The sequence below is a fragment of the Erpetoichthys calabaricus genome, chromosome 9, assembly GCF_900747795.2.
Source record: "Erpetoichthys calabaricus chromosome 9, fErpCal1.3, whole genome shotgun sequence".
In the NCBI taxonomy this organism is placed as follows: Eukaryota; Metazoa; Chordata; class Cladistia; order Polypteriformes; family Polypteridae; genus Erpetoichthys; species Erpetoichthys calabaricus.
This window is the reverse complement of record NC_041402.2, coordinates 187,145,796-187,173,363: the sequence shown is the minus strand read 5'-3', so window position 1 is coordinate 187,173,363 and position 27,568 is coordinate 187,145,796. Positions and strand designations below refer to the sequence as shown.

Genomic DNA, 27,568 nt, shown 5'->3' with positions numbered 1-27,568 from the left:
AAAAGATTTAAAGAGCTGAGCCATTAAAGGAGATGAAGAGGAGACTTGACTGAAGTGTTTAAAATGATAAAGGGAGTTAGTCCAGTGGATCGAGACGGCAACTTTAAAATGAAGAACATGGGGACACAGCTAGAAACTTGTGAAGGGTAAATTTCGCACAAACATTAGGAAGTTTTTCTTTACACAAAGAACGATAGACACTTGGAATAACCGACCAAGCAGTGTGGTGGGCAGTAGGACTTTAGGGACTTTCAAAACTCGACTTGATGTTTTTTTGGAAGAAATAAGTGGACCGGACTGGCGAGCTTTGTTTGGCTGAATGGTCTGTTCTCGTCCAAAGTGTTCTAATGTTCTAAAATCTATCTGAGGTCCTGCTAGGTGTTGAAAAAGTTTTGCACAGATCCTCTAAGTGCGAATTCGATTTTTTCCAATTTCAAATAGTATATAACATCAGTTACCCACTGATTTAAAAGAGGCGGGCTAGGATTCTTCCAGTTGAGCAAGATAAGTCTATGTGCCAATATTAAAGTAAAGGCAGTTACAGTTTGTTTGTCCTTCTCCACTTTAAACCCATCTGGGTGCCCACCAAACACACAATAGTCAGTCAGTCATTATCCAACCCGCTGTATCCTAACACAGGGTCACAGGGGTCTGCTGGAGCCAATCTCAGCCAACACAGGGTGCATGGCAGGAACAATTCCCTGGGCAGAGCGCCAGCCCACCACAGGGCACACACACACACACACCAAGCACAATTTAGAATTGCCAATCCACCTAACCTGCATGTCTTTGGACTGTGGGAGGAAACCCATGCAGATACAGGGAGAACATGCAAACTCCACGCAGGGAGGACACGTGAAGCAAACCCAGATCTCCTTAATGTGAGGCAGCAGCACTACCACTGCGCCACCGTGCCACCCCACATTAGTTATCATTTTCATTAACCTATACTGGGGCAGCATGGTGGTGCAGCGGCAGTGCTGCAGACACTGCAAGTGAGGACACCAGGGTTCACATTTTGAGTCCTCCTTGCATGAAGCGAGGGATGAACTGGCAGACCCCGCTGCCTTGCCTGGCCAGGAGGCCATTATAAAGGAAAGTTCGTAAGGGAGCTGTGATATTTGCCTTCTGTACCAGGGCATGGACATGAAATGATGCTGCGGCAGCTGTGATGCCAGGACTGGCGTGGCAGAAGCCCTGGAGGGACAAACTGGGCAGTCCCATTTCAAAATAAGGATTGTGGCAAGCAGCTGGGGGTGGTACCCAGCCAGGACGCCCAGAAGGACCGGAGGAGGGCTTACGCCTCCTCCAGACCACGAGGGGGCGACGGCCCTGATGCCTATGGAGCCCTGGCTCTCAGCACTTCCACCACACCCGGGGAGAAGAAGACCAGGGACACCCGGAGTGCTTCCGGGTGCGCAGCCGGTACTTATCAGGAGGCACCTGAAGCAGGTCCAGGTGAGCATAAAAGGGGCCACCTCCCTCTATTCGATGGCTGGAGTCAGGAGAGTAGCAGGACAGAGGAGCGGAGGCGGACCTAAGGAAGGCATAGAGAAGGAAGGCCTGGACTTTGGGGGAGTACTGGGTTGTGTATGCAGTTATTTGTAAATATATAATGTACAATAAACGTGTGTTGGGTGAACCATCGGTGTCCGCCTGTCTGTGTCCGGGCCATGCTCCACAGGATTCATTCTTTCAATCGTCATATTAAGCCCCTTTTCTCCACCTAACTGCTCTACACCTCCACTTTATCACATATCAATGCAACCCTTAACTCTAATGATTCATTTATTACCACACAAATGCTAATAAACAGTCTTTATAAGTTTTACACATAATGCTATGGTACCATGATCAGAATCTGAGAATTTCCTGTCACTTGTAAAATAAAATTATTTTCCAATTTGTAGTTCAATGGTAAATTCTTCCTTGTCATTTTTAAGCAGTGCTTGCTATTTATTTTATACTACATTTAACTGAGAAAATATTACACATTACAAATATTAGGTTGCTGAGAGATTAAAATAATACGACAAAGACCCGTTCCTCCTCGATTTGCCCCTCTGCTCCAAAGCTTTAAATTACAAATCAAACCATTCAGACTTGGGATTAAAGGGCACATTGCAGACTTTCATTTAAGGCAATTTGCATACATGTCAGTCACACAATATTTTATTATTTTTTGTTTTTACACAGCCCCCTCATTTCAGGGCACCATAATGCTTGGCATACAGCAATGGCGGGTCTATTAAAGCTGCTGTCATATTTACAACTTTGTCGCATATTCCACCATGCAATGGCTGCTTGAAGTCTGCGATTCACAGACATCAGCAGGAGCTGAAGGACTTCTCTGGTGATGCTCTGCTAAGCCTCTAATGCAGCCATCTTCAGCGCCTGCTTGTTTCTTGGGGGCTTGTTCTCCTCTTCAGCATATAAAAGGCCTGTTCAGTTGGATTTAAATTGGGTGACTGGCTTGGCCATTCAAGAATTTTCCATTTTTTTAGCTTTGATAAACTCCTGTGTGGCCTCAGCAGTGTGTTTGGCTCATCATCTTGTTGGAGGATGAAGTGCCGGCCAATGAGTTTGGAGGCCTTTACTGGAACTCGAGCAGATCAGATGTTTTTCTCTACACCTCAGAATTCATTGTGCCGTCAGCAGTTCCATCTTCAATGAAGAGAAGTGTCCCGGGACCTGTGGCAGCCATACATACCCAGGCCATAACACCCCCAGCACCACCATGTGTCACAGATGAGGTGGTCTGCATTTGATCTCGGCCAGTTCCTTTTGGTTTTGTCATCACACTGATGAGGTTCATCTTTCTCTCGTCTGTCCACAAGACCATTTCCCAGAATTCTGCAGGCTCTTTGAAGTCCTTTTTCACAAACTGTAACATGGCCATGCTGTTTTTGTACTTTACATCTTGCAGTGTGGCCTCTGTGTTTCTGTTCATGAAGTCTTCTGCTGATAGATATCTCTGACATGTCTGCATTGGCCCCCATGAAGTCTGTTTCTGATCTGTCAGACAGGCGTTTGGGGCTTTTTTTCTTGACCATAGTGAGGATTCTTCTATCATCAGCAGTGGAGGTCTTCCTTGGCCCACCAATCCCATTGTGATTAATGATTAATTAATGATCCCATTGGGATTAATAAAGTATCTATCTATCAATCTATCTATCTATCAATGTGATTCCTGAGCCCACTACTGTGTTCTTTCTTCTTCATGATATTCCAGACAGTTAATTTCGGTCATTCTAAGGCAGGGGTCTCCAACCTTTTTTCCCCTGAGAGCTACTTTTACAAAATGAAAATGGCCGAGAGCTACTCATATGTTCTGACGTTTATTCTCATAGCTTATTTAAATCCAAACAAACTGAATACGCTTGTTTTGCCTGAACAGTTACAAAATGTTGGTGTCCACAACTCACATTTTGTATTAAAACATCACAAAAAAATATTGAGTTCACCTGCAAGTGCATGTTGTATGTCTGTATGCATTTTCTAGTGTATCTCAGACTATTGAATTAAAACATGAATGCTGTCAAAACAAAACAATGCAATTCCAGATCCACAGATATGACGTATTCATTTGTCATTTTGTCACATGTCACCGTGTCACTTTATTCACATGTCCAGTTGCATGTGTGATATGTTTTTCAGTTCGTCAGATGACTGGCACTGAGGTGTATGGTGCAGTGGAGACACTCAGGTTCACTCTAATGAAGTCATTTAAATGTTCGTCTGTCAGTCTTGTTTTGAAATTCTGATTTCATGACATTCATGTCAGACTCACAGAGAGGTATGGAGACCCAAACAAAGCAGACATTTTCAGAGCTGCTTTGTGAAAATTCTTATAGTTATCTGGCTCTACTAAGCTCCAGAAATGCTGAGAATGCTGTTGAGACTTTAACTGCATATTATTTTCAAGGTTTACTAATATATAATATATAAAATCCAATGCCTGTCTGTCCGCTTTAAACGAGAGAACTACTTAATGCATTTAGATTGTTTTTTTCTATAATTTGCTTGAACATTCTGGTTGATTTTGCAACTTCTCTCATTGCGTTATGTATCGTAGTTTGCTTGCGGTACAGATTTATTTGCACAAATTCGAGAAACATGCAGCGGGCCGTGGTTAAGGGGCCTTCCTCACTCACTCACCATCTTCGGGGAGTCTTCCTTAACTCCGCTTAGTTAGCGAACGAGAGAACAATTGAATTCAACTTTGTTTGATATTTAAAATAAAGTGTTACTTAGGTCTTGCTGAGTTTCAGTCCGGATATTCTCTTTAAGTGTATGCCACATTGAAGAGATTGATTGCAGTTCAGATTGTGGATCGTGATTTTGTGTTAAATGGATCATGATATGATTTTTTGGAAAGATCGACAACCCCTAATTTGACTAATCAAGTTTTCAAATTTATGTAGGATTCATTAAACCCTTTGGTGAGCTACTTGGAAAGGGGTGGCGAGCTACCGGTAGCTCGCGAGCGACATGTTGGAGAACTCTGCTCTAAGGTGTTACTGATGTCTTTCTTGACATATTGTGAGGATTCTTCTGTCTTCAGCAGTGGAGGTCTTCCTTGGCGATCGCCAACCCCTAATTTGACTAATCAAGTTTTCAAATTTATGCAGGATTCATTAAACCCTTTGGTGAGCTACTTGGAAAGGGGTGGCGAGCTACCAGTAGCTCGCGAGCGACATGTTGGAGACCCCTGTTCTAAGGTGTTACTGATATCTTTCTTGACCATCGTGAGGATTCTTATGTCTTCAGCAGTGGAGGTCTTCCTTGACCTTCTTTGACTTCCTTCTTCACAAACCGTAATCTGACCATCCTACTTTTTGTGGTCTGAATCTTGCAGTGTGGCCTCTGTATTTATGTTCATGACATCTTCTGCTGTTAGTCATCTCTGACACACACACACACACACACCGGCCCCCTGAAGACTGTGTATGATCAGTCAGGCAGGCGTTGGGGCTTTTTTCTTGAGACATCGTGAGGATTCTTCTGTCTTCAGCAGTTAGGTCTTCCTCGGCCTACAACAACAACATTTATTTCTATTGCACAATTTCATATAGATGATGTAGCTCAAAGTGCTTTACAAGATGAAGAAAGAAAAGAAAAATATAAAAATAATACTAAGTAACAAAGAATAAAGTAAGGCCAGGCAGGACAGAAAAAACAAAATCTGCAGGGGTTCCGAGGCCACAAGACCACTCAGCCCCTCACTGAGCATTCTACATAATATCAATGCTCTCAATCAGTCCTCATGGTTTTCAGGCTTCACATGGAAGAATTAGATGATGATGGTCATGTGGACCTCTGGCCTTCAATCCATCCCTTTTTTGATTACTGAGCCCACCAGTGTGCTCTTTCTCCTTCTTGATATTCCAGACAGTTGATTTTGGTCATCCTAAGGTGTTACTGACGTCTGTAATTGTTTGATTCTTATTGTTCAGCCTGATAATGTCTTCTTTGACTTGCGCTGGCACATAAATGTTGACCAATGGCAACTCAAGACTCCAATGGATAGAAGCAGGCTGAGGTATCTTATGAAGCCATGAAACCCACCTGAGGAATCACAAACACCTGGGACGCCAATCATGGTGCCCTGAAATGGGGGGGTGAACCATGTAGAAAAAGTGTTGCATGATGAAGTCTGTAAAGGCCCTTCAATGAAAGTCTGCAGTGTGCACTTTAATCACAATGTCTGAATTGTTTGATTTGGAATTTTAAACTGCGGAGCACAGCGGGAAATCAACAAAAAAAAAAAGTGTCTTTGCCCCAAATATTCTGGAGAGCACTGCATATAATGAATTTGGCAAAAATAAGAAACAAGTAAACATAAAATCAATCAATTAAAAATGCACAAAAAGAACGCTGCTTTGAGGTTCTGTATTCAAGAGCATCCATCCATCCATTATCCAACCCGCCATATCCTAACTACAGGGTCACGGGGTCTGCTGGAGCCAATCCCAGCCAACACAGGGAGCAAGGCAGGAAACAAACCCCGGGCAGGGCGCCAGCGCACCGCAGGGCACACACACACTCACACACCAAGCACATGCTAGGGACAATTGAGGATCGCCAATGCACCTAACCTGCATGTCTTTGGACTGTGGGAGGAAACCCATGCAGACACGGGGAGAACATGCAAATTCCACGCAGGGAGGACCCAGGAAGCGAACCCAGGTCTTATAACTTCGAGGCTAATTTAAGAGCATCTTATGTAAATTACATGAGTTTGATGGTAGACACTCAACATGATGATACATTAAATTGCCAAATGTACTGGGACCCCCCTCCAGATCATTAAAGTCCGGTGTTCCAATCACTTTCATGGCCACAGGTGTAGAACATCCAGCACCTCAGCATGCAGACAGCTTCTACAAACATTTGTGAAAGAAAGGGTCACTCTCAGGAGCTCAGTGAATTCAAGTGTGGCACCGTGATAGGATGTCACCTGCACAGTAAGTCCATTTGTGAAATGTCCTCGCTACTAAATATTCCACGGTCAACTGCCAGTGGTATTATAACAAAGTGGAAGCAATTGGGAACAACAGCAACTCAGCCACAAAGTGGTAGGCCACGTCAAATCATAGAGCGGGGACGGCGCATGCTGAGGTGGGCAGAAGTCGCCAGCTTTCTGCAGAGTCAATAGCTACAGACTTCCAGAAGCTCAAGAACAGTGCAGCGTAGAGAGAGAGCTTCATGGAATGGGTCTCCATGGCCGAGCAGCTGCAGCCAAGCCTGACATCACTAAGTGCAAGACAAAGTGTCGGATGCAGTGGTGTAAAGCCCACCGCCCACCACTGGACTCGACAGCAGTGCAGACGTGTCCTCTGGAGTGATGAGTGATGGATTGGCGGATGCCAGGAGAACGGGACTCGCCTGACTGCATTGTGCCAAGTGTAAAGTTTAGTGGAATGGGGATTACAGTGTGGGGTTGGGCCCCTTAGTTCCAGTGAAAGGGACTCTTAATGCTTCAGCATACGAAGCCATTTTGGACAATTTCAGTTTGGGGATGGCCCCTTCCTGTTCCAACATGACTGCACACCAGTGCATAAAGTGAGGTCTACAAAGAAATGGATGCGCGAGTTTGGTGTGGAGGAACTTGAGTGGCCTGACATTACGTCTGGGATGAATCAAAGTGGAGACTGTGAGCCAGCATCAGTGCCTGACCTCACAAATGCTCTCCTGGTCACAAATTCCCATCAACACACTCACCCTACACCTTGTGGAAAGCCTTCCCAGAAGAGTTGAAGCTGTTAGAGCTGCTAAGGGTGAGCTGACTCCATGTTAAAGCCTCTGTATTCAGAATCGGAGGTCAGTAAAGTTCATGTGTGTCTAAAGGCAGGCATCCTGATACTTTTGGCAATAGAGTGTATTTTGTCATGAAAATAATTGCAGGCACACAGGCAAACACGCATAAAACGTGGGTGTTTTACAGTTGTAACATAACATAAAAGAGAAAAATAGAGTAATTACTTCATAATTCTTCAACGTATTCTTCCAGTTGCAGCCTTGGTTTGCACAATGTACACTTAGATCAGAAATTTCTTTGTTTATCGCCGCATCATTGTAGAACTGGAAAAAAAAACAGAAAAGGAACAACACCCATTAGAAACTCCTCTGCCGTGTTCTGGTTTCATAACTTTGGGACAACTGCAATACATGAGAGCATCTGTAGGGCTCATTCCACCCACACTGTGCAGCTTTCAAAACAAAAATTAATCCTCACATGACCGGGCCTCCTTTATACCAACAGCAATACGCCTGTAGAGTGCCTCACTGGGACTGGGACCACCAAGTCAGAAGTTTTCTTTTCTTTCATTTTTAATTTCTCTTCCATTTTAGTCATTCTAGTGTGTCTTCAGACCATAGTGTGTAGATAGATAGATAGATAGATAGCACTATCTGTCTTATAGTGCTGTTTATATCTATCTATCTATCTATCTATCTATCATATAGTGCCTTTCATATCTATCTATATAATAGTGTCTTTCATATCTATCTATCTATCTTATAGTGCCTACCATATCTATGTGTGTGTGTGTGTGTGTGTGTGTGTGTTGTGATGGACAGCACACATGGGCGGGTGTCCCTTCCATGGTAGGGCAAGGTTCTTTAACTTGATGGGAGGGCAGCCCTTCAATGGCATAACAAACAGGTTGAAGATCATCCTGCTTCAGCCAGGAGACAGGCAGAAGATGCCAGAGAGACAGTGGGTACCTGGCATCCTGGCAGAGACGGACCAAGGAACAATACCTGACCAGGGGGGCAGTTTTAGTGGAAGGACATGGGGAGACAACCAGACAGGCCTAAACGCTCCCCAAACACAATAGGTGGCAGCAGTCCTGGGTTATGCTACCTGTGTGGATACAGTAGGCCCTTAGGGCAGCTTTGTCAGTGCTGTGGGTACCACCAGGGGGTGCTGCAGGGATCTATCACTCCTACTTTGTGGGACTTCTGTCTGACCCAGAACAGGCTATGGCCTAGCATTGGAGTACTCTGGGGTCCAACATAAAAGAAGCTACTCAACCACATCTATTTAGGTGGAAGAAGGACAAAGCTCACCTGAAGGAGAGGAAGGAGAGGGGAAAAGAGAAGGAGAAGAATTGCATTGCACTGGAGTAGTGATTTTTCAAGGTCTTTGTGTAAGGTAAGTGTAAACACAAACCTTTTATTTGTACCGGGATTTGTGTTGTGGTGGTTGTATCTGAAGTTGGAGTGTTGCAATGTCCCCTACTGGTCACAATAGACATTCATTAATCTATCAAGTTATGTATTTATTTAAAAAGCATCTGTAAAAAGCCAAATTTCACCCAGGACAAATAAAGCTGGTTAGTTAGCTAGTTAGTTCAAACGAACAAAAGAACGAATGTTCTTTCTTTCTATTATATAGTGACTTTCATATCCATCTATCGATTGTGAAAATACCTGGACACAGACAGATATCAACTCACAAGTCCTGAAAGCACACACTTTTAATTTCTTCTTTAAGGCTTTACAGCACCACACAAATCACTACAACTGCTCACAGTCCTTTCCTTTTCTCTCTCTCTCCTTCTCTCTATTCTTCTGCCATCTCCACTCCTCTCCTTGCAAGCTCTGTCCTCCACCTCCCGACTCCGGCTCCCAAAATGGAGTGAGGCGGCCACTTTTATGTTGCTCCTGGCTGTGCTCCAGGTGCTCTTTAAGGATCTTCCTGCTGTACTTCCTGGTGTGGCAGAAGTGCTGCATGGACACCCAGAAGCTCTACAGGTGCACCCAGATTCTATTCTGGCAGTGCTTCTTGGTGTGGTAGAAGTGCTGCAGTCAATGGCTCCGGAATCGTCCAGGCGCCCTCATGGTGGTGACCACGGGCCACAATAGGGTTGAGTATCCAAGCTCCAAGCCTGAGGCCCCAATGCAATCCAGGGAGGCTGCCCTCTTGTATCCTGGGGGAGGTACTGTTGTGGATATGTCCTCTCCCTTGGTCCTTCCATCATCGAGGCATCCTGGCCATGCAAAGGTCCCAGCCGTCCGCCACACTATCTGTCTTATAGTGCTGTTTATATCTATCTATCTATCTATCTATCTATCTATCTATCTATCTATCTATCTATCTATCTGTCTATCTATCTATCATATAGTGCCTTTCATATCTATCTATATAATAGTGTCTTTCATATCTATCTATCTATCTTATAGTGCCTACCATATCTTTATCTATCTATCTATCTTATAGTGCCTACCATATCTATCTATCTATCTATTATACAGTGCCTTTCATATACGAGGGGGGACCCAAAAATAACTGGAATTTTGTTGTTGTTAGGTTGGTACTTGTAGTACGTGGTTGGGCCGCTAGGACGATCTAGTTACACTCCTCACAAGTCAGTCTGCCAAGTGCCATCAGTCTGGAAGGTTGTGCTTGTGTTCAGTGAATTTTTTTGTAAAAGTAGGTTGCGCAGCAGTGTGAGAAGGAAACGCCCTGATTTGTGGGAGTCGGGCGATTGGTTCTTTCATCATGACAACGCTCCATCTCACACTGCTCTCAACATTTGCCAATTTTTGGCAAGAAACGGTATGACAACCCTGAACCACCCACCCTACTCACCGGATTTAGCTCCGTGTGATTTCTTTTTGTTCCCTCGGATGAAAAAAGACTTGAAAGGAAGGCGTTTTGCTGACGTCGAAGAGGTAAAACAAGAAACGACCAGAGCATTAATGGGCATTACTTCAGACGAATTTAAAAAATGTTTCGAACAATGGAACAAAATGTTAGATAAGTATATTTCCGCCAATGGAGAGTACTTTGAAGGAGACTAATTGTAGTGTCTAAAAGAAAATTAAATTAAACACGTTTTAAAAATATTTCCGGTTATTTTTGGGTCCCCCCTCGTATAGCTATCTATTATATAGTGCCTTTCATATCTATCTATCTTATAGTGCCTTCCATATCTATCAATAGAGTGGCTCAGCTATTGGCTGCCATATAGGAGCTTACTCCTGTGAGCCATTTTATTAAAACTCCTGTGGCGAGAGGCTTCAGCAGGGTATGACTGCACATCACTTCATTCGCATGGATTCAGAATAGTGCTTGGCACACAGAAAGTCCAAGTTCTCCTTTTAGGAACTTCCTGGATTGTGTTTTCTTGTTTTTAATTTTTCAATCCATGGTTTGTTGAATCCGCAAATATGGAGAGCCGACTGTAATCTATCTATCTATCTATCTATCTATCTATCTATCTATCTATCTATCTATCTATCTATCTATCTATCTATCTATCATATAGTGCTCTATCTGTCTTTCAGCGTTTTTTACATCTGTCTATCTAACCTAAGCATATTCAGGCCTGGCCAGTACTTGGCTGGGAGACCATCTAGGAAAAGCTTGGGTTACTGCAAGAACAGATGTTAGTGAGGCCAGCTGAGAATATTTACCCTGTGGTCTGAATGTGGATCCCAATGCCCCAGTGCAGTGACTGGGACACTGTGCTGTAAAAATGGCACTGTCCCTAAGATGAGAGTTAAACTGAGGCCCTTACTCTATGGGGTCAAAGAGTAAAGAGTATGGGGTAATGCAATGTCCTGGCTAAATTTCCCATCACGGCCTACAACAACAACAATATTTATTTATATAGCATGTTTTCATAATAATGATGTAGCTTTACAAAATCAAGAAAAAAGAAAAAATATAAAAATAAAATTAGGCAATACTAATTAATAAAGAATAAAAGTAAGGTCCGATGACCAGGGAGGACAGAAAAAAAAAAAAAAACTCCAGACGGCTGGAGAAAAAAAAAACAAAATCTGCAGGGGTTCCGAGGCCACGAGACCACCCAGCTCTCACTAGGTCTGGTCATACTGACCCCCTAATCATCCCCTGCCTCTAATTGGTGGTCTCTCTCACTACACCATCTAACAGCTTATGTGTGGTGAGTGTGCTGGTGTCACGTCATCCAGGTGGGTGCTACACATCAGTGGTGGCTGAAGTGGCTCCTCACTCACTAAAGAGCTTTGGCTAGTGAGAAAAATGCTACATAAATGGAAAGAATTATTAGTATCTATCTTCTTCATAGTGCCTTTGTCTATCTATCTATCTATGAAAGCATCTCTTTCACATTTTGCCAAATAGTGTAAACAGTTACAATCATTAAAGTGAAGCTAATGCAGCACAGCTACAGACTTGATGTTTTCATTTAAATAAAACCCTCACAAGTTAAGAAATGACATGCAGTAGAAATTTAATGTAGAGGTCTACACAGGTGAACAAAGCTAATACAGCAAAACACAGGATGACCGTAACTCAAATTACCTTTAAATAATCAGAAGGCAAGAACAGGAAATTACCTGAGCTGTACACCGACATTTCCTATCATGTAAACACAATAAAACTAACCAAAGCACGAGGGAATTTACCAGACAGGAAATACTAAACAAGTGCTTATTTTTATCAAGCACTAGAAGAAATAATGTCCCTTTAAAAGAATCTCTGTACTTATGAAAAATAGAGCAGTTTCATTTTTGCATGCAGTATCAGACTCAGTACCTACCATATAAATGATTAATAAAAAAATCACAGCCTGAGAAAATGCAAACGTTGTGTGAAGTGCAATCGGCGAACAATTCACAGAACAGTTTTTCAGATCAGTTATGGCAGGCGTTACATGTTTTCAACTCTTGAAGTTATATTTTAATTAAAAAGAACGTGAAAACTCAACATGAAAACGTGACTTAAAATTATATACAATCATGTGGTGGGAACGTGTCCACCTTGATTTATGCATAAAAATGATGGTCCTTGTACAGTATTACCCTTGTACTGATGCCTTGTAACTGTGAAGCTAAGAAGTATTTTTACAGCAAACAGGGGATAAATCAGATACCCCATCGTAAAATATTTTAGGGTGAAAGAACAAAAAGACAAGAATCTCTCATGAGGGAAACGTCACTTCTGGAATGTAACTGTTTCAATAATTTATAACTGAGATAGATAGATAGATAGATAGATAGATAGATAGATAGATAGATAGATAGATAGATAGATAGATAGATAGATAGATAGATAGATAGATAGATAGATAGATAGATAGATAGATAGATAGATAGATAGATAGATAGATAGATAGATAGATAGATAGATAGATAGATAGATAGATAGATAGATAGATAGATAGATAGATAGATAGATATTTCTTTTAATTCTCTACTCCTCCTCTATGACCCCCCATGGGGTCCAGGGTGTGTCCCATAACTGAACCTGCCCTTTTTAATGAGCTTGTTGATTCGGTGGTCCTCTCTTGAAGTTATGTTACCAGCCCAGCACACCACACTGGCCATCAGAGTTGTAGAAGATGGGGGAATACATTTGATTTTTAATGTTCTGTTTTGTCATGTTATTTTCTAACCCGCTTTATCCAGACCAAAGTCGTGGGGTGCCACGTAGGTGGTGGTTTGGGGGGGGGGGGGGGGGCACTCTAGCCTATCCCAGTTAGCATAGGGTGCAAGGCAGGAACAAACCCTGGACAGTCCATCTCAGAGTGAACACACACACTGGGGCCCATTTAGCATTGCCAGCTCACCTAACTGGCATGTCTAAGGGCTGTGGAGGGGAGACCCACGCAGACACAGGGAGAACATGCAAATTTCATGCAGTCCAATGGGAAACAAGTCCATTAAAATGAAGGCAAAAGAAGGTAATTAGCAGCAAAATCTGCTCACTAATTAAAAAAAAAGGCTTTGAATGATTAGCCACTACAGACCTCCAGTTTAGAAGCTGGAGACCCCTGCTCTACATAAAAGACTTGGTTTGTAGTTCATCAAGCGGCTGGAAGTGATGCAGGAGGCACGCTGAGAGAGTCTCCTTTAAAGAAGGAAGGTATAAAACTATGAGAAATAATGAGAGAGTCTGAGAGGCAGGTTTTACAAGAACACAATGGAGAGAGGGGTGCCGGTGAAGTAATGTTTACACACACAAGAAAACGGAGAAAAGGCGCTGAAAGTACAGGTAGGGCAGAAGAGAGTAAATATTTGTAAAACTTTCTAGGACCTCTCTTTGAGAGGTAGCCACGGCAGGTCTGTTTCAGTGAACATCACATGGTATCTTCTGTCTATTTGCAAAGCATTCATCAGAAGCCACTGCCTGACATGCACTTGGTGTTTAAAAAGCATAAGCGACTTTAATTGTGGAACATTGTGTAATGACGTCTCCCAGTAAGCACACAGTAGAGCACATTTAAAATTGAACACTTACGTGGTCAGCTGTCAGAATGCTCTCCTCGGCCACAGCCCCAGGATTCTCCTCTTTGCATTTCTTACATACCGGGCTGTTGTTGTTTCTGTGAATGATTGAGAGATTTATAAAAGTCAGATTCCATGGCCCAAAGTGACACTTGAGCATTGTATTTCTTTCTCTTAGATGTCATAAAGCACAGTACATTGTCCAACTAGAGGAGCACATCAACACCGGGCCCAAATAGTATACAAGATATTTCAATGGTAAACAGACGTGTGGTGATCTGATTAAATAAGGGAATTACTACAGCAGCAGGTCCTAACGTTTGCTATAAGGAAATGCGGGACCATTCATCACAACGTGCACAATGGGGCGTCCAGTCATTTACCTTGCACTCCATTCAGTTTTGGGTCGTGGGAAGCCAGAATGTTAATAACGATAACCACACACAAACGTGTCTCGAGAGTACAGGGTGCACAGTTCTCCCACCATTTCTTTGGAAAATACACTAAATGCTTCCAGCAAAATAAAGTAAATCAGTTTGTTCAGATGTTTGAGAAGAGGCCATGAGAGTCTTAACAATAAGGTAAGAATACTCCTTCAATGCCAATACTTCTCCCATTATGTCTAAGAAAGCCACAAATTGTAAATTATTATAGACTCTGTCACGCATGTGTGTCTGAAGGCTCATTCGAGGTAAATGGTAACCCACCAGGGCGAGAGGGGGGGTGCCGTCGCTAAACTTGTTCCCTGTTTCCCCACAGCTCTCAGAAACCTCCCAGTGAAGGAAACTAGCTCCACCCCTTCCAGTCCTCCCATTATAAAAAGACCGGGTGCTTCCATTAAGTCGTCTTGTCTTGATGAGACCAGTTCTGGAAAGTGAAAGCTCTGAGAATACTTACTGGTGTTGTGTTTGCTTACCAAGCGCTATAGTAGTTTGGATTTTGTTCTTGCTTCCCTTATGTTAAGTATTACAAGATGGCACCTGTTTAAGTTTGTGAAATTTGAAGGAATTAAAAGGGACTACCCGGCTGGAGTCCCAAACCTTTCTGAGTTGTTCCGGCTTTGCTTGAACCCGTGTTCGGCCACCTCACAACTCAAAGCTTTGATATGTTCCTTTGTAGTGCCCTCCACAATGCCTGCTCCAAGGTTATCATAGTTTTGCCTTTTTATATTAGTTTTTATTTCTGTATTTTTTCTGACCTTACTTGGAAATTCAGTTTAGTTTTAGTTTTCCTTCATCATGTATTTTTAGTTTTAGTTTAGTTTTTATTTTACAAAGACTTTTATTTTTATATATATTAGTTTCAGTTTTAGTTTTAGTAATTATGGTACGGCTAAAGAGCTACTATGGAGTTTAATTTTTGTGTCACAATGAGACAGAACTGTACACTTAACAGGTTTGGATATAATATGAATTTAATGTTAGTGGAAGCTTGCTACACTTCAAAAGACACTTTACTATTTGGTTTTGTTTTTGTCTGGTAACATATTTTCTATGTCATTTGTGCTGAACAAATCTGCACTGACGGTTGGCACTTTTTTTCTTTTCCTTTTATTGCCCAGAATGGGCAAATTTGTAATGAACTTTAGGTGAATTTTAAGGTGTGAGGGTTTTTTACTCTAAATGTCTACAACACACAACATCTCCTGCTCCAACGACAATGTGCTTATAATGAATGCCTTCAATATTTCATTCAAAAATCTCAAACGCTGGGCTTTGTTATTTTCTACCAGCCATATTGATCTCTGATTCCATCTCAAAGCACAAACAATTTATAGACAGAATGTTGCATCTGCAGGCCTGAAAAGATATAAAAAAAATAAGAAAAGAGAATCTACTGTGTTTTGACAGGTGTGACCATGAAAATCACAGGGGTTAAGGAAGAACAAGGGTCTTAGGCTTGAATCAGTGTGCAGACCCCACCTAGCTATATTGAGCGAAACAAAAAAAACAAGCATGTAGTGTGAAGATCAGGGGCAGTCAGACATGAATAGCACATCATAAGAACAGTAAACCCTTAATCAGCAGAGCAAGAGCAGGTAATAAGAGTACGGACAGGCACAAAACAACAGAAACAGCATCTGAGATTAAGAACAATTTATGGACTTATTGCCCAGGTGGCATCCTATCACGGTGCCACGCTTGAATTCACTGAGCTCCTGAGAGCGACCCATTCTTTCACAAATGTTTGTAGAAGTTGTCTGCATGCCGAGGTGCTGGATGTTCTACATCTGTGGCCATGGAAGTGATTGGAACACCGGAATTCAATGATCTGGAGAGGGGCAATTTAATGTATCACCATGTTGAGTGTCTACCGTCCAACTCGTGTAATTTACATAAGATGCTCTTAAATACAGAACCTCAAAGCAGTGTTCTTTTTGTGCATTTTTAATTGATTGATTTTACATTTACTTGTTTCTTATTTTTACCAAATTCATTATATGCAGTGCTCTCCAGAATGTTTGGGACAAAGACACATTATTTTTGTTGACTTTCTGCTCTGCTTGGCAGTTTAAAATTCCAAATCAAATAATTCAGACATTGTAATTAAAGTGCACACTGCAGACTTTCATTGATGGGCCTGTACAGACTTCATCATGCAACACTTTTTCTACATGGTTCACCCCCCCATATTTCAGGGCACCATGATTGGCATCCCAGGTGTTTGTGATTCCTCAGGTGGGTTTCATGGCTTCATAAGATACCTCGGCCTGCTTCTATCCATTGGAGTCTGGAGTTGCCATTGGTCAACATTTATGTGCCAGTGAATGTCAAAGAAGACATTATGAGGCTGAACAACAAGAATCAAACAATTAGAGACGTCAGTAACACCTTAGGATGACCAAAATCAACTGTCTGGAATATCAAGAAGGAGAAAGAGCACACTGGTGGGCTTAGTAATCAAGAAAGGGATGGATTGAAGGCCAGAGGTCCACATGACCATCATCATCTAATTCTTCCACGTGAAGCCTGAAAACCATGAGGACTGATTGAGAGCATTGATGTTAGGCAGAATGCCCAGTAAGGGGCTGGGTGGTCTCGTGGCCTCGGAACCCTTGCAGATTTTGTTTTTTTTTTTTTTTCTTTTTTTCTGTCCTGCCTGGCCTTACTTTATTCTTGGTTACTTTGTATTATTTTTATATTTTTCTTTCTTAATCTTGTAAAGCACTTTGAGCTACATCATCTATATGAAATTGTGCAATAGAAATAAATGTTGTTGTTGTAGGCCAAGGAAGACCTCCACTGCTGAAGACAGAAGAATCCTCACGATGGTCAAGAAAAAGCCCCCAACGCCTGCCCAACTGATCATACACGGTCTTCAGGGGGCCGATGTGTGTGTGTGTGTCAGAGACGACTATCATGAACAGAAACACAGAGGCCACACTGCAAGATGCAGACCACAAAAGCAGGATGGCCAGATTATGGTTTGTAAAGAAGGAAGTCAAGGAGCCTGCAGAATTCTGGGCAAAGGTCTGGTGAGCAGACAAGAGAAAGATGAACCTCATCATAGTGATGGTGAGAGCAAAGTGTGGAGATGAACTGGAACTGCCCGAGATCAAACGCAGACCACCTGCTGGCACAGGTCCTGGCACACTTCTCTTCAGTGGTGATGGCACTGCTGATGACAGTGACACAGTGAAGTCTGAGATGTGTAGAAACATCTGAGCTGCTCGGGTTCCAGGAAGTACCTCCAAAATCCTTTGATGATGCCACTTCATCCTACAACAAGATAATGAGCCAAGCACACTGCTGAGGCCACACAGGAGTTTATCAAAGCTAAAAAATTGAAAATTCTTGAATGACCAAGCCAGTCACCAGATTTAAATCTAATTGTGCAGGCCTTCCATATACTGAAGAGAAAACCTAAGGGGACATGCAGGAGCTGAAGATGGCAGCCTTAGAGCCTTGGCAGAGCATCACCAGAGATGACCCTCAGCACCTGGTGATGTCTTTGATTGCATTTGAAGGACATGCAACAAAGTCCTAAACATGACAGCGGCTTTAACTAACCCACCATTGCTGTGTGCCAACCATTATGGCGCCCTGAAATGGGGGCACCGTGTAGAAAAAGTGTTGTGTGACTGAAATGTCTGCAAATCCCCTTAAATGTAAGTCTGTACATACTTTAATCACGGGTCTGAAGTGTTTGATTTGTAATTTTAAACTGTGGAGGAGAGGGGGAAAAACAAGGAAAAAAACAGGAAATGGGTCTTTTGTGCCAAACATTATGGAGGGCACTGTCTATGTCACTGCATATTAATCTGAATTATCAGGAACAAGGATTCATTCTGTGGGAAGCACCCGCTTCTGTGTATTAATTATACAAACATACATAGCCACACAGATAGAATCTCACTGTGTAATCAAGCAAATAAGTCTCCTTCAAGCTGTTGCACCTCGTCATGCTGCATTGCTCTGACTCAACGAGACTGGGAACACCGCAATTACTGTCAGACACGCTTCTTTTTAACATGCTGAGAATGAGGGCAGTGGGTTAATGTTGTGTGGAGGAAGCCACATTTCCCAGTGCTGTTTCAATAAATCAGAATTTCTCTGCTTGGTTGACTTTGTCTTAACAGACAAGTGTGCAAACAAAAAGCGGGTGAGTCCGTGGCAAGTCTATTATTAAGAATAAACAATAAAAAGATACGTCTCTTTGTGACAAATGATACCCTTTTTGCCAGTCGACAACGTGGATATCACATGAATCTAATTCTTCGGACATCTGAAGTCAGCCCTTGAAAACATCCATCCATTTTCAGAACTGCTTATCCAGGGCAGGGTGGTGGGGCAGCTGAGCCTTTCCCAGCAAGTCCTTGGGCACAAGGCAGGAACAATAAATGGACAGGGAGCCAGGCCTTCACAGGGCAAACACACACATGTACACACATATGCAATAATCCCTCTCTATATCCATCCATCCATCCATCCATTTTCCAACCCGCTGAATCCGAACACAGGGTCACGGGGGTCTGCTGGAGCCAATCCCAGCCAACATATAAAATCCAATGCCTGTCCGCTTTTCATGAGAGAACTACTTAACGCATTTAGATCGGCTTTTTTTCTATAATTTGTTTGAACATTCCGGTTGATTTTGTGACTTCTCTCATTGCGTTAAACATTATAGTTCGCTTGTGGTATCGATGTATTTTCACAAATCTGAGAGACATGCAGCGGACCAAGGGGAAGGGTGTGGGATCCTCCTCACTCACGTGCCATCCCCGGGACATTCCTTACCTCTGCTTAGCTAGAGAATGAGAGGACTACTTAACAGATTTAAATCGGGTTTTTTTTCTACAATTTGCTTGAACATTCCAGTTGATCTTGCAACTTCTCTCATTACGCTGCATATCATAGTTTGCTTGTGGTACCGATTTATTTGCGCGATTCCGAGAGAGACGCAACGGGCCGAGGCCCTCCTCACTCATATGCCAGCCTCACATACATACATCCGCTTAGCTAGCGAATGAGAGAAGGACTTAACAGATTTAGATCGTTTTTTTTTCTAGAATTTGCTTGAAAATTCTAGTTGATTTTGAGACTTCTCTCATCACGCTAAGTATCATAGTTCACTTGCGGTACCGATTTATTTCCGCGAATCCGAGACATAGGCAGCGGGGCCCTCCTCACTCACACACCAGCCTCGGGGATTGTATCTTTCATCTACTTAGCTAGCGAACAACAGAACTACTTAACGGATTTAGATCTTTTTTTCTAGAATTTGCTTGAACATTCCGGTTGATCTTGCGACTTCTCTCATTGCTCTAAGCATCATAGTTCACTTGTGGTATCGATTTATTTACACGAATCCGAGAGACATGCAGCGCACCAAGGGGAAGGGTGTGGGACCCTCCTTACTCACGCACCATCCTCGGGACATTCCTTATCTCTGCTTAGCTAGCGAACGAGAGGACTACTTAACAGATTTAGATTGGGGTTTTTTTTTCTAGAATTTGCTTGAACATTCCAGTTGATTTTGTGACTTCTCTCATTACACTATGTATCATAGTTTGCTTGCGGTACCGATTTATTTCCGCGAATCCAAAACAGAGGCGGCGGGGCCATCATCACTCACGCGCCTGCCTTGGGGCGTGTATCATACATACGCTTAGCCAGCAAATGAGAGAACTATTTAACGGATTTAGATCGGGTTTTTTTTCTAGAATTTGCTTGAACATTCCGGTTGATCTTGCGACTTCTCTCATTGCTCTAAGCATCATAGTTCACTTGTGGTATCGATTTATTTGCACGAATCCGAGAGAGACACAACGGGCTGAGGGGCGGGGCCCTCATCACTCACATGTCAGCCTCACAGAGTACCATACATCCGCTTAGCTAGGGAATGAAAGAACAACTTAACGGATTTAGATTGGGCTTTTTTTTTTCCAGAATTTGCTTGAACATTCCGGTTGATTTTGCGACTTCTGTCATTACACTATGTATCATAGTTTGCTTGTGGTACCGATTTATTTCCACGAATCCAAAACAGAGGTGGCGGGGCCCTCATCACTCACGCGCCAGCCTCGGGGCGTATACCTTACATCTACTTAGCTAGTGAACAAGAGAACGACTTAACTGATTTAGATCTTTTTTTTCTAGAATTTACTTACAGAATTTACATTCTGGTTGATTTTGCGACTTTTCTCATCACGCTGAGTGTCAGAGTTCGCTTGCAGGTGTGATTTATTCATACTAATCCGAGACTGAGGCATCAGGAGTGGGGAGCCGGGCAGGGGTCTCCTCGCTCACACGCCAGTCTCCGTTCGAGTCAGTCTGCCTCTGTGTTTTGGAGCATAACTTGCCTCCACTTAGCTAGCGAAACTGGTTTGTTGATTGCTTTTTAAGGTTTATCCTGTTTCACTACTACGCGGTTGGAGCCGCGGGGAACAGTTAGTAATTACTAAGATAATATACTCATTTAGCTCCATTAGTGGAACAATTGTACTCTTTATCTGATCTGCTATTGAACAAGAAATAAAAACAATTCTGTCAAATGATATCTTCATCACTACTTACAATGATCTAATGTCTAAAATCCATGCTAGCTTCATTTCCTTGAATAAATATATTAATATGATGGATGAAACGCATATTATTTGAATTTATGCTCACTTTTGACTACCCAAAAAATACACATAAGACATCGTCTTTAATAAAACCCCTGTGTGCGTCCAGTGTCCGTGTGTGCGCGTCTTCTGGTGGAGTGCGCATGCGCGGGGCATGGTGCGCTGCTTCAAAGGCCACCTGACGCGTCACACAAGACCGAGAGGGCGGGACCTATAAAATATTGCGCGGCAGATCCAATCGAATTTCGGTAAATGAGGTAAGACCTAAAACAGAAAACACGAAAAATCCAATCGAGTACTGAGATGCGGAGACCAGCTTCCCCATTTTTGTGCAAGTGTTCACTCTGAGGATGTCAGATTTGCGATTAAGAAAGCTTGGCCCGGTAAAGTGTAAAGTAAAAGTAGATTTATTTTTCACATTACATCAGTTGCTGGGGAGAATATGCTGATTGCCCACTGTTGTGACAGAAAATTAAACGCATATTACGGACAGCAAAGCCAGTATTACTGTCAGAGAAAATTACAGGCATTTTACGGAAAAAATTTAATGAGGTAAAACGTCCCTTGCCATTTAATATAGACTGTTCCTACTAAGGGCGGCACGGTGGCGCAGTGGGTAGCGCTGCTGCCTCGCAGTTGGGTGACCTGGGGACCTGGGTTCGCTTCCCGGGTCCTCCCTGCGTGGAGTTTGCATGTTCTCCCCGTGTCTGCGTGGGTTTCCTCCGGGCGCTCCGGTTTCCTCCCACAGTCCAAAGACATGCAGGTTAGGTGGATTGGCGATTCTAAATTGGCCCTAGTGTGTGCTTGGTGTGTGGGTGTGTTTGTGTGTGTCCTGCGGTGGGTTGGCACCCTGCCTGGGATTGTTTCCTGCCTTGTGCCCTGTGTTGGCTGGGATTGGCTCCAGCAGACCCCCGTGACCCTGTGTTCGGATTCAGCGGGTTAGAAAATGGATGGATGGATGGATGTTCCTACTAATGTTTATGGACTACTGTTCTAGCGCCCGTTATTGTAACGGGCTTAATGTCTAGTTATACAATATTAGATCATTAATAACACTCGATTATGAGCCATTATGTGAGGAGCTTATTTTTTGGTGCAAAGAGAATCGCCTGCACCTCTGATATAAATGTGACAGCAGGTCAAATCACCTGTAGACATTCTTACCAGGTGTAAAACCAACACCCATCTACTATAATTATTACAAGTCAGCAGGCCCCCGTGACCCTGTGTTAGGATATAGCGGGTTGGATAATGGATGGATGGGTGAAGTTTGCCGATAAGCAAAGATTGGAGCAGAAGTAGGCAAAGTCGGTCCCTGAGGGCTGCAGTGGCTGCAGGTTTTCATTCCAACCCAGTTGCTTCATTAGAAAACAATCCTGGCCAATCTCAGACCTTATTTCATTTCATGGCTTGTTAGTCTGCAATGTTAGGTTCTTATTTTGTAATTTTTTTCCTTTCCAAGGGTGTCATCCAAATGATTTGCAGCCTAATACAGATCACTTTAAGTCTGTCACATTTTTCTATTAATTGTTTTATTAAATCAAACAGAGCATGATGAACACACACAGATGTAAATGGAAACAAGCTGGATGGAGAACTGCTGGGAGCTTTGTAATTTACATCTTATTGCTAATAAGGATCCATTAAAACAATGAATGCAGCTGTTTAAGATTGAAATAAGCAATTAAGGGAGGGGAAACTTAACAAGCAAGACCACTAAAATGAAGCATCAAACTATCACGTCCTGGGGTGTCGAACTCCGGTCCTGGAGGGCCACAGTGGCTGCAGGTTTTCCTTCTAACCATCTCCTTAATTAGTGATCAGTTTTTGCTGCTAATTAACTTCTTATGCCTTTGTTTTAATTGACGTGACTCAGACCCCTTAGTTGTTTCTTTGTTCTTAATAAGCAGCCAAACAAAAGACACAAAACAAGTAGCCACATGACCAGCTCCCCTGTGTCCATCACACAATAGCTGAAAATAAAGAAGGGTGAAGGTCTCAGTAAAACAGACAATCAACAGTTTTGGAATTGTCTGCTGTGGCAGAATAAGAGCAGCAACAAGCCATGGAATTAAATGAAGAGTTCAATTAACAACAAGAATCAGCATCTCGTTAAGAAACTGGTTGGAGTGAAATTGGTTGGAATTTGAATCCCCAGTTTAATTGGTCATCTGTTGGCTTGTTTCACGTCTAATTTCTGTTTGGCTGTCATTTAATGAAGAAAAGAATCAATTCAGGGGACTGAATCCTTAAAACAGGGCTAAAGAAAAGAAGTTAATTAGCAGTGAAAACTGGTCACTTATTATGGAAAAGGTTAGAATGAAAACCTGCAGCCACTGTGGCCCTCCAGGCCTGGAGTTTGACACCCGTGAGTCGTAAGGAATAAGTGCATCATCAGCAATAACTGACTTCTCATTAAGAAACTGGGTTGGAACTAAAAGCTGCAGCCAGGATAGAGCCCATAGCCAGGATTGGAGGATGCAATTATCCATCTGCTCCACAAGGCTTATTCCCCTCTGGATAGCACTGTCAGGATGATGTTCTTTGATTTCTCCAGTGCCTTCAATACCACCCAGCCATCTCTGTTAAGGGGTCATCTCAGAGATATGTAGGTGGATGAGCCTGTGGTGTCCTGATAATGGACCGTCTGTCGGGCAGACCCCAGTTTGTGAGACTGTGTGAACAGCACTGGAGCACCACAAGGCACAGGCCTGTCTCCTTCTATCCACCCTGTACACCTCAGACTAGACATATAACAGCAGGTCAGGTCAACTGCAGAAATTTTCAGATGATTCCGCACTTAGAGGGTGCTCTGATAAGGGGGATAAGATGGACGACAAGGAGTCAGGGGGACAACTTGGAGAAATTGTCTGCAATTCAAATTCAGCAAAACCAGGCAGCTGGTTATTGACACACCAAACAGCCTTTAAGTTTGGTCTACATTCAGGGAATGGATGTCAAGGTGGTGCGTTCCTACAAGTACTTGGGGCTCGACATCAATGACAGGCTAGACTCGTGTCAGGACAAAAAAGGACTATAGAAGAAAGGGGAAAGGCAGGCTCATCTTTGTCTTTTATGTGAGAAGTGACATCCTGCACATCTTCTATGGCCAGTGTGGTGTCATCACTTCAAGAGAGGCCCACCGAATCAACAAGCAAATGAAAAGGCCAGGCTCAGTTATGGGATGCACTCAGGACCTCTTGGAGGTAGCGGGGAAGGAGAGAATTAAAACAAAACCAAGTGCCATCATGAACAACGCTGCACATCCTCTCTGTGACACACCAACACTAAGGGTTTTCAGCCAATGAATCATTCAGTAGAAATGTATCAAGAAACAGTACTGGGGCTCCTTTATACCAACAGCAATACGCCTGTATAGCGCCTCACAAGGACTGGGACTGGCAAGTTGAAGTTCTCTTTCTTTTTCAATTTTCTTCCTATCTATCATATAGTGCCTTTCACATCTATCATATAGCACCATTCACATCTATCTATCTATCTATCTATCTATCTATCTATCTATCTATCTATCTATCTATCTATCTATCTATCATATAGTGCCTTTCACATCTATCTATCTATCAATCTATTGTGGCGGACAGCTGGGTCCCATGCCCGGCAGGGACGCCCCTGCTGCATCTGTTCCGGGGGAGCAACCATGGACAGCTCAATACCTCCCTCGGGACGCTTGGTGGCAGCCTCCCTGGCGGACGGTGATCCCCCAACCTGTAAGATTACTCCATGGGAGATGGAGTCCTCCACAGCCTGGTTGGGGGCTCGGATGGCCACTAGGGGGAGCTGCATGGAGTCAGCAGCCCGGCTGGACGAATCTTTGGCCCCACCCGGAAGTGCAATTAGGTCCAGGTGGTCAAGCACCTGGAATGCTTCCGGGTGGGCTATAAAAGGGCCAGCCACCACAATTCAGGGGCCAGAGTCGGGAGGAGGAGGACTAAGCTTCAGGAGAAGCGGTGGTAGAGGAGAAAGGATTGTTGCTGTGTTGGAATTGTGCTTTGGGACTGTGTATTGCCTGTGGGTCACGGGGAAGACGTGTGCCCACGGGTGAAGAAAATAAGTCTTTACTAGTTTTATACGTGTCTCTGTGTGCATCTGTGTCAGGTCAGGCGCCTACATAGCGCCTTTTGTTACACTATCTATCATATAGCTCCTTTCACATCTATCTATCTATCATATAGTGCCTTTCACATCTATCTATCATATAGTGCTTTTTGCATCTATCTATCTATCTATCTATCTATCTATCTATCTATCTATCTATCTATCTATCTATCTATCATATAGTGCCTTTCATATCTATCTATCTATCTATCTTATAGTGCCTTTCACATCTATCTATCTAATTAATTAATGAGATTCTGTAAAATGCACCCCCTGGAGGTAGAAGTGACTTAATAATAATAATAATAATAATTTTATTTAAATAGCACCTTTCATATATCTGAATGCAGCTCAAAGTGCTTTACAAAAATCACATAGTAAAAAGAAACAATAAGAATAAAAGCAAAATAGAATCAATAAGAATAATATTAAAATAAGAACACAATCGACATTAACAGTTTATATTAAGGTAAAAGATAGGTAAAAAGTAAGAATAAAAAAACATGAATATAACACAGTAAAAAGCTAACAGCTGCTTTTTAAAAATCCTAAGAGAAGAGGCCTGACCGATGCCTAAGGGCAGGTTGTTTGAAATCTTTGTTGCATAGAAACAGAAGGCTGCTTTTCCATATTTCTTTGTATTACTTCAGGAAAGTTGAGCAAGCAGGCGCTTGATGATTTTAAGGACCTATCTGGAATATATTCAGTCAGACACTAGGAAATGTATGAAGGTGCTTGTCTATTTAAAGCTTTACTAATGATAATCACTAGGACAACATTTTTTCACTTAAGAAATATAACAAAAGTTAGACCCCTTATAACATTGCAAGATGCTGAGAAATGAGTTCACACTTTTGTTTTCAGTCGACTAGATTACTGTAATGCACTCCTCTCAGGACCACCCAAAAACGACATCAATAAGTTGCAACGAGTACATAATGCAACTGCTAGAATCTTAACAAGAAAAAGAAAATCCGAGCACATCACACCAGCCTTAGTGTCACTACACTGGTTACCTGTGCCATTTAGATGTGCCTTGAATATACTGCTGATGATTTACAAAGCCTTCAATAATCTCACGTCTTCCTCTATTGTGGAATGCCTGCCACTTTACACTCCAAATTGTAACCTTAGATTTTCAAATGAGTTTCTGTTTGTTATTCCAAAAGCTAAACTTAAAAGAAGTGCTGAGGCGGCCTTCTATTGTAATGCAGCTTACCGATAGAAATTCACCAGGCTAATACAGAGGAGCACTTTAAAAAACTGCTAAAAACTCATTATTGTAACACAGCTTTCTCAGAGCTTCATTTTAGTTTAATCCTGATGCTCTGTATATTCAATTAATTATTATCATTCATGGTGGCTCCTCAGTCCGTACTGACCCCTTACTATCCCTACATTGATGGATTAAAGGCCAGAGGTCCACATGACCGTCATCATCAAGTTCTTCCATGTGAACCCTGAATACAATGAGGACTGACTGAGGTCATTTATGTCAGGTAGAATGCCTACAGGGGGCTGGTCGGGTGGTCTCATGGCCTCAGGACCCCCTGCAGATTTTTTTTTTTCTCCAGCCATCTAGAGTTTTCTTTTGTCTTTTTCTGCCCTCACTCACCATCGGACCTTACTTTTATTCTATGTTAATTAGTCTTCCCTAATTTAAATTTTCTTATATATTTTGTCTTTCTTCATCCTGTAAAGCACTTTGAGCGACATCATTTGTATGAAAATGTGCTATAGAAATAAAAGTTGTTGTTGGAATATTCTAAAAGAAACGGGTAACCAGTGTAGCCTTGCTAAAATGGGGGTAATACACTCAGCTCTTCTGACTGCAGACACTTGCGATTTATTGGGTTTGTGGCTCAAGATTGGCCTCTCTGTGTGTGTTTCTGGAGAATAACTTCGGTTATACAAAGAAAATTACAAATTCCAAATGTGAAGTTTAAACCTCTGGCCATTAACTGCTTATCTTTTTGTCATTGTAGGTCATTCATTGCATTTTGAATAATTAAATTTGAAGATGTTCAAAAACTTTTGACCTGTACTATAATATCCATCCATCCATCCATCCATCCATTCTCTTCCGCTTATCCGAGGTCGGGTTGCGGGGGTAGCAGCTTGAGCAGAGATGCCCAGACTTCCCTCTCCTTGGCCACTTCTTCTAGACTATAATATGTATATATATTTTATTAGCAATAATATTTTTACTAAGAGTTGACTGCACAACTTCACATAGAATTGTCAGTCACTCAGTCCTTTTCTATCCCACTTAGATCTGAACAGGGTCGCAGGGGGTCTGCTGGAGCCTATCCCAGCTACCATAGGGCGCATAGCAGGAACAAACCCTGGACAGTCTACCCTACCAGTCCATTGCAGGGTGAACACACACATACACAAACCACACTACAAATACACACACACCACAACCACACACTAGAGCCAATTTACAGCATTGCCAGTCCACCTAACCTGCATGTCTTTGGACTGTCGCACCAAACCCATGTATACACTACAATACAATACAATACAATTTATTTTTTGTATAGCCCAAAATCATACAAGAAGTGCCCCAATGGGGTTTAACAGGCCCTGCCTTTTGACAGTCCCCAAGCCTTGACTCTGTAATACGACAAGCAAAAAATCCCCAAAAAAACCTTTGTA

General features: G+C 42.6%; 1 protein-coding gene across 1 annotated transcript in view; it reads right to left on the bottom strand.

The window, feature by feature from the left end:
• The window catches only part of LOC114657700 (TNF receptor-associated factor 1-like), a 130,524-nt gene that overhangs the window by 82,673 nt on the left and 20,283 nt on the right, over positions 1 to 27,568 (bottom strand). The window contains 2 exon segments of the mRNA XM_051932303.1: positions 7,486 to 7,584; positions 13,739 to 13,823. Of these exon segments, the coding sequence (XP_051788263.1) occupies positions 7,486 to 7,584; positions 13,739 to 13,823 (184 nt within the window).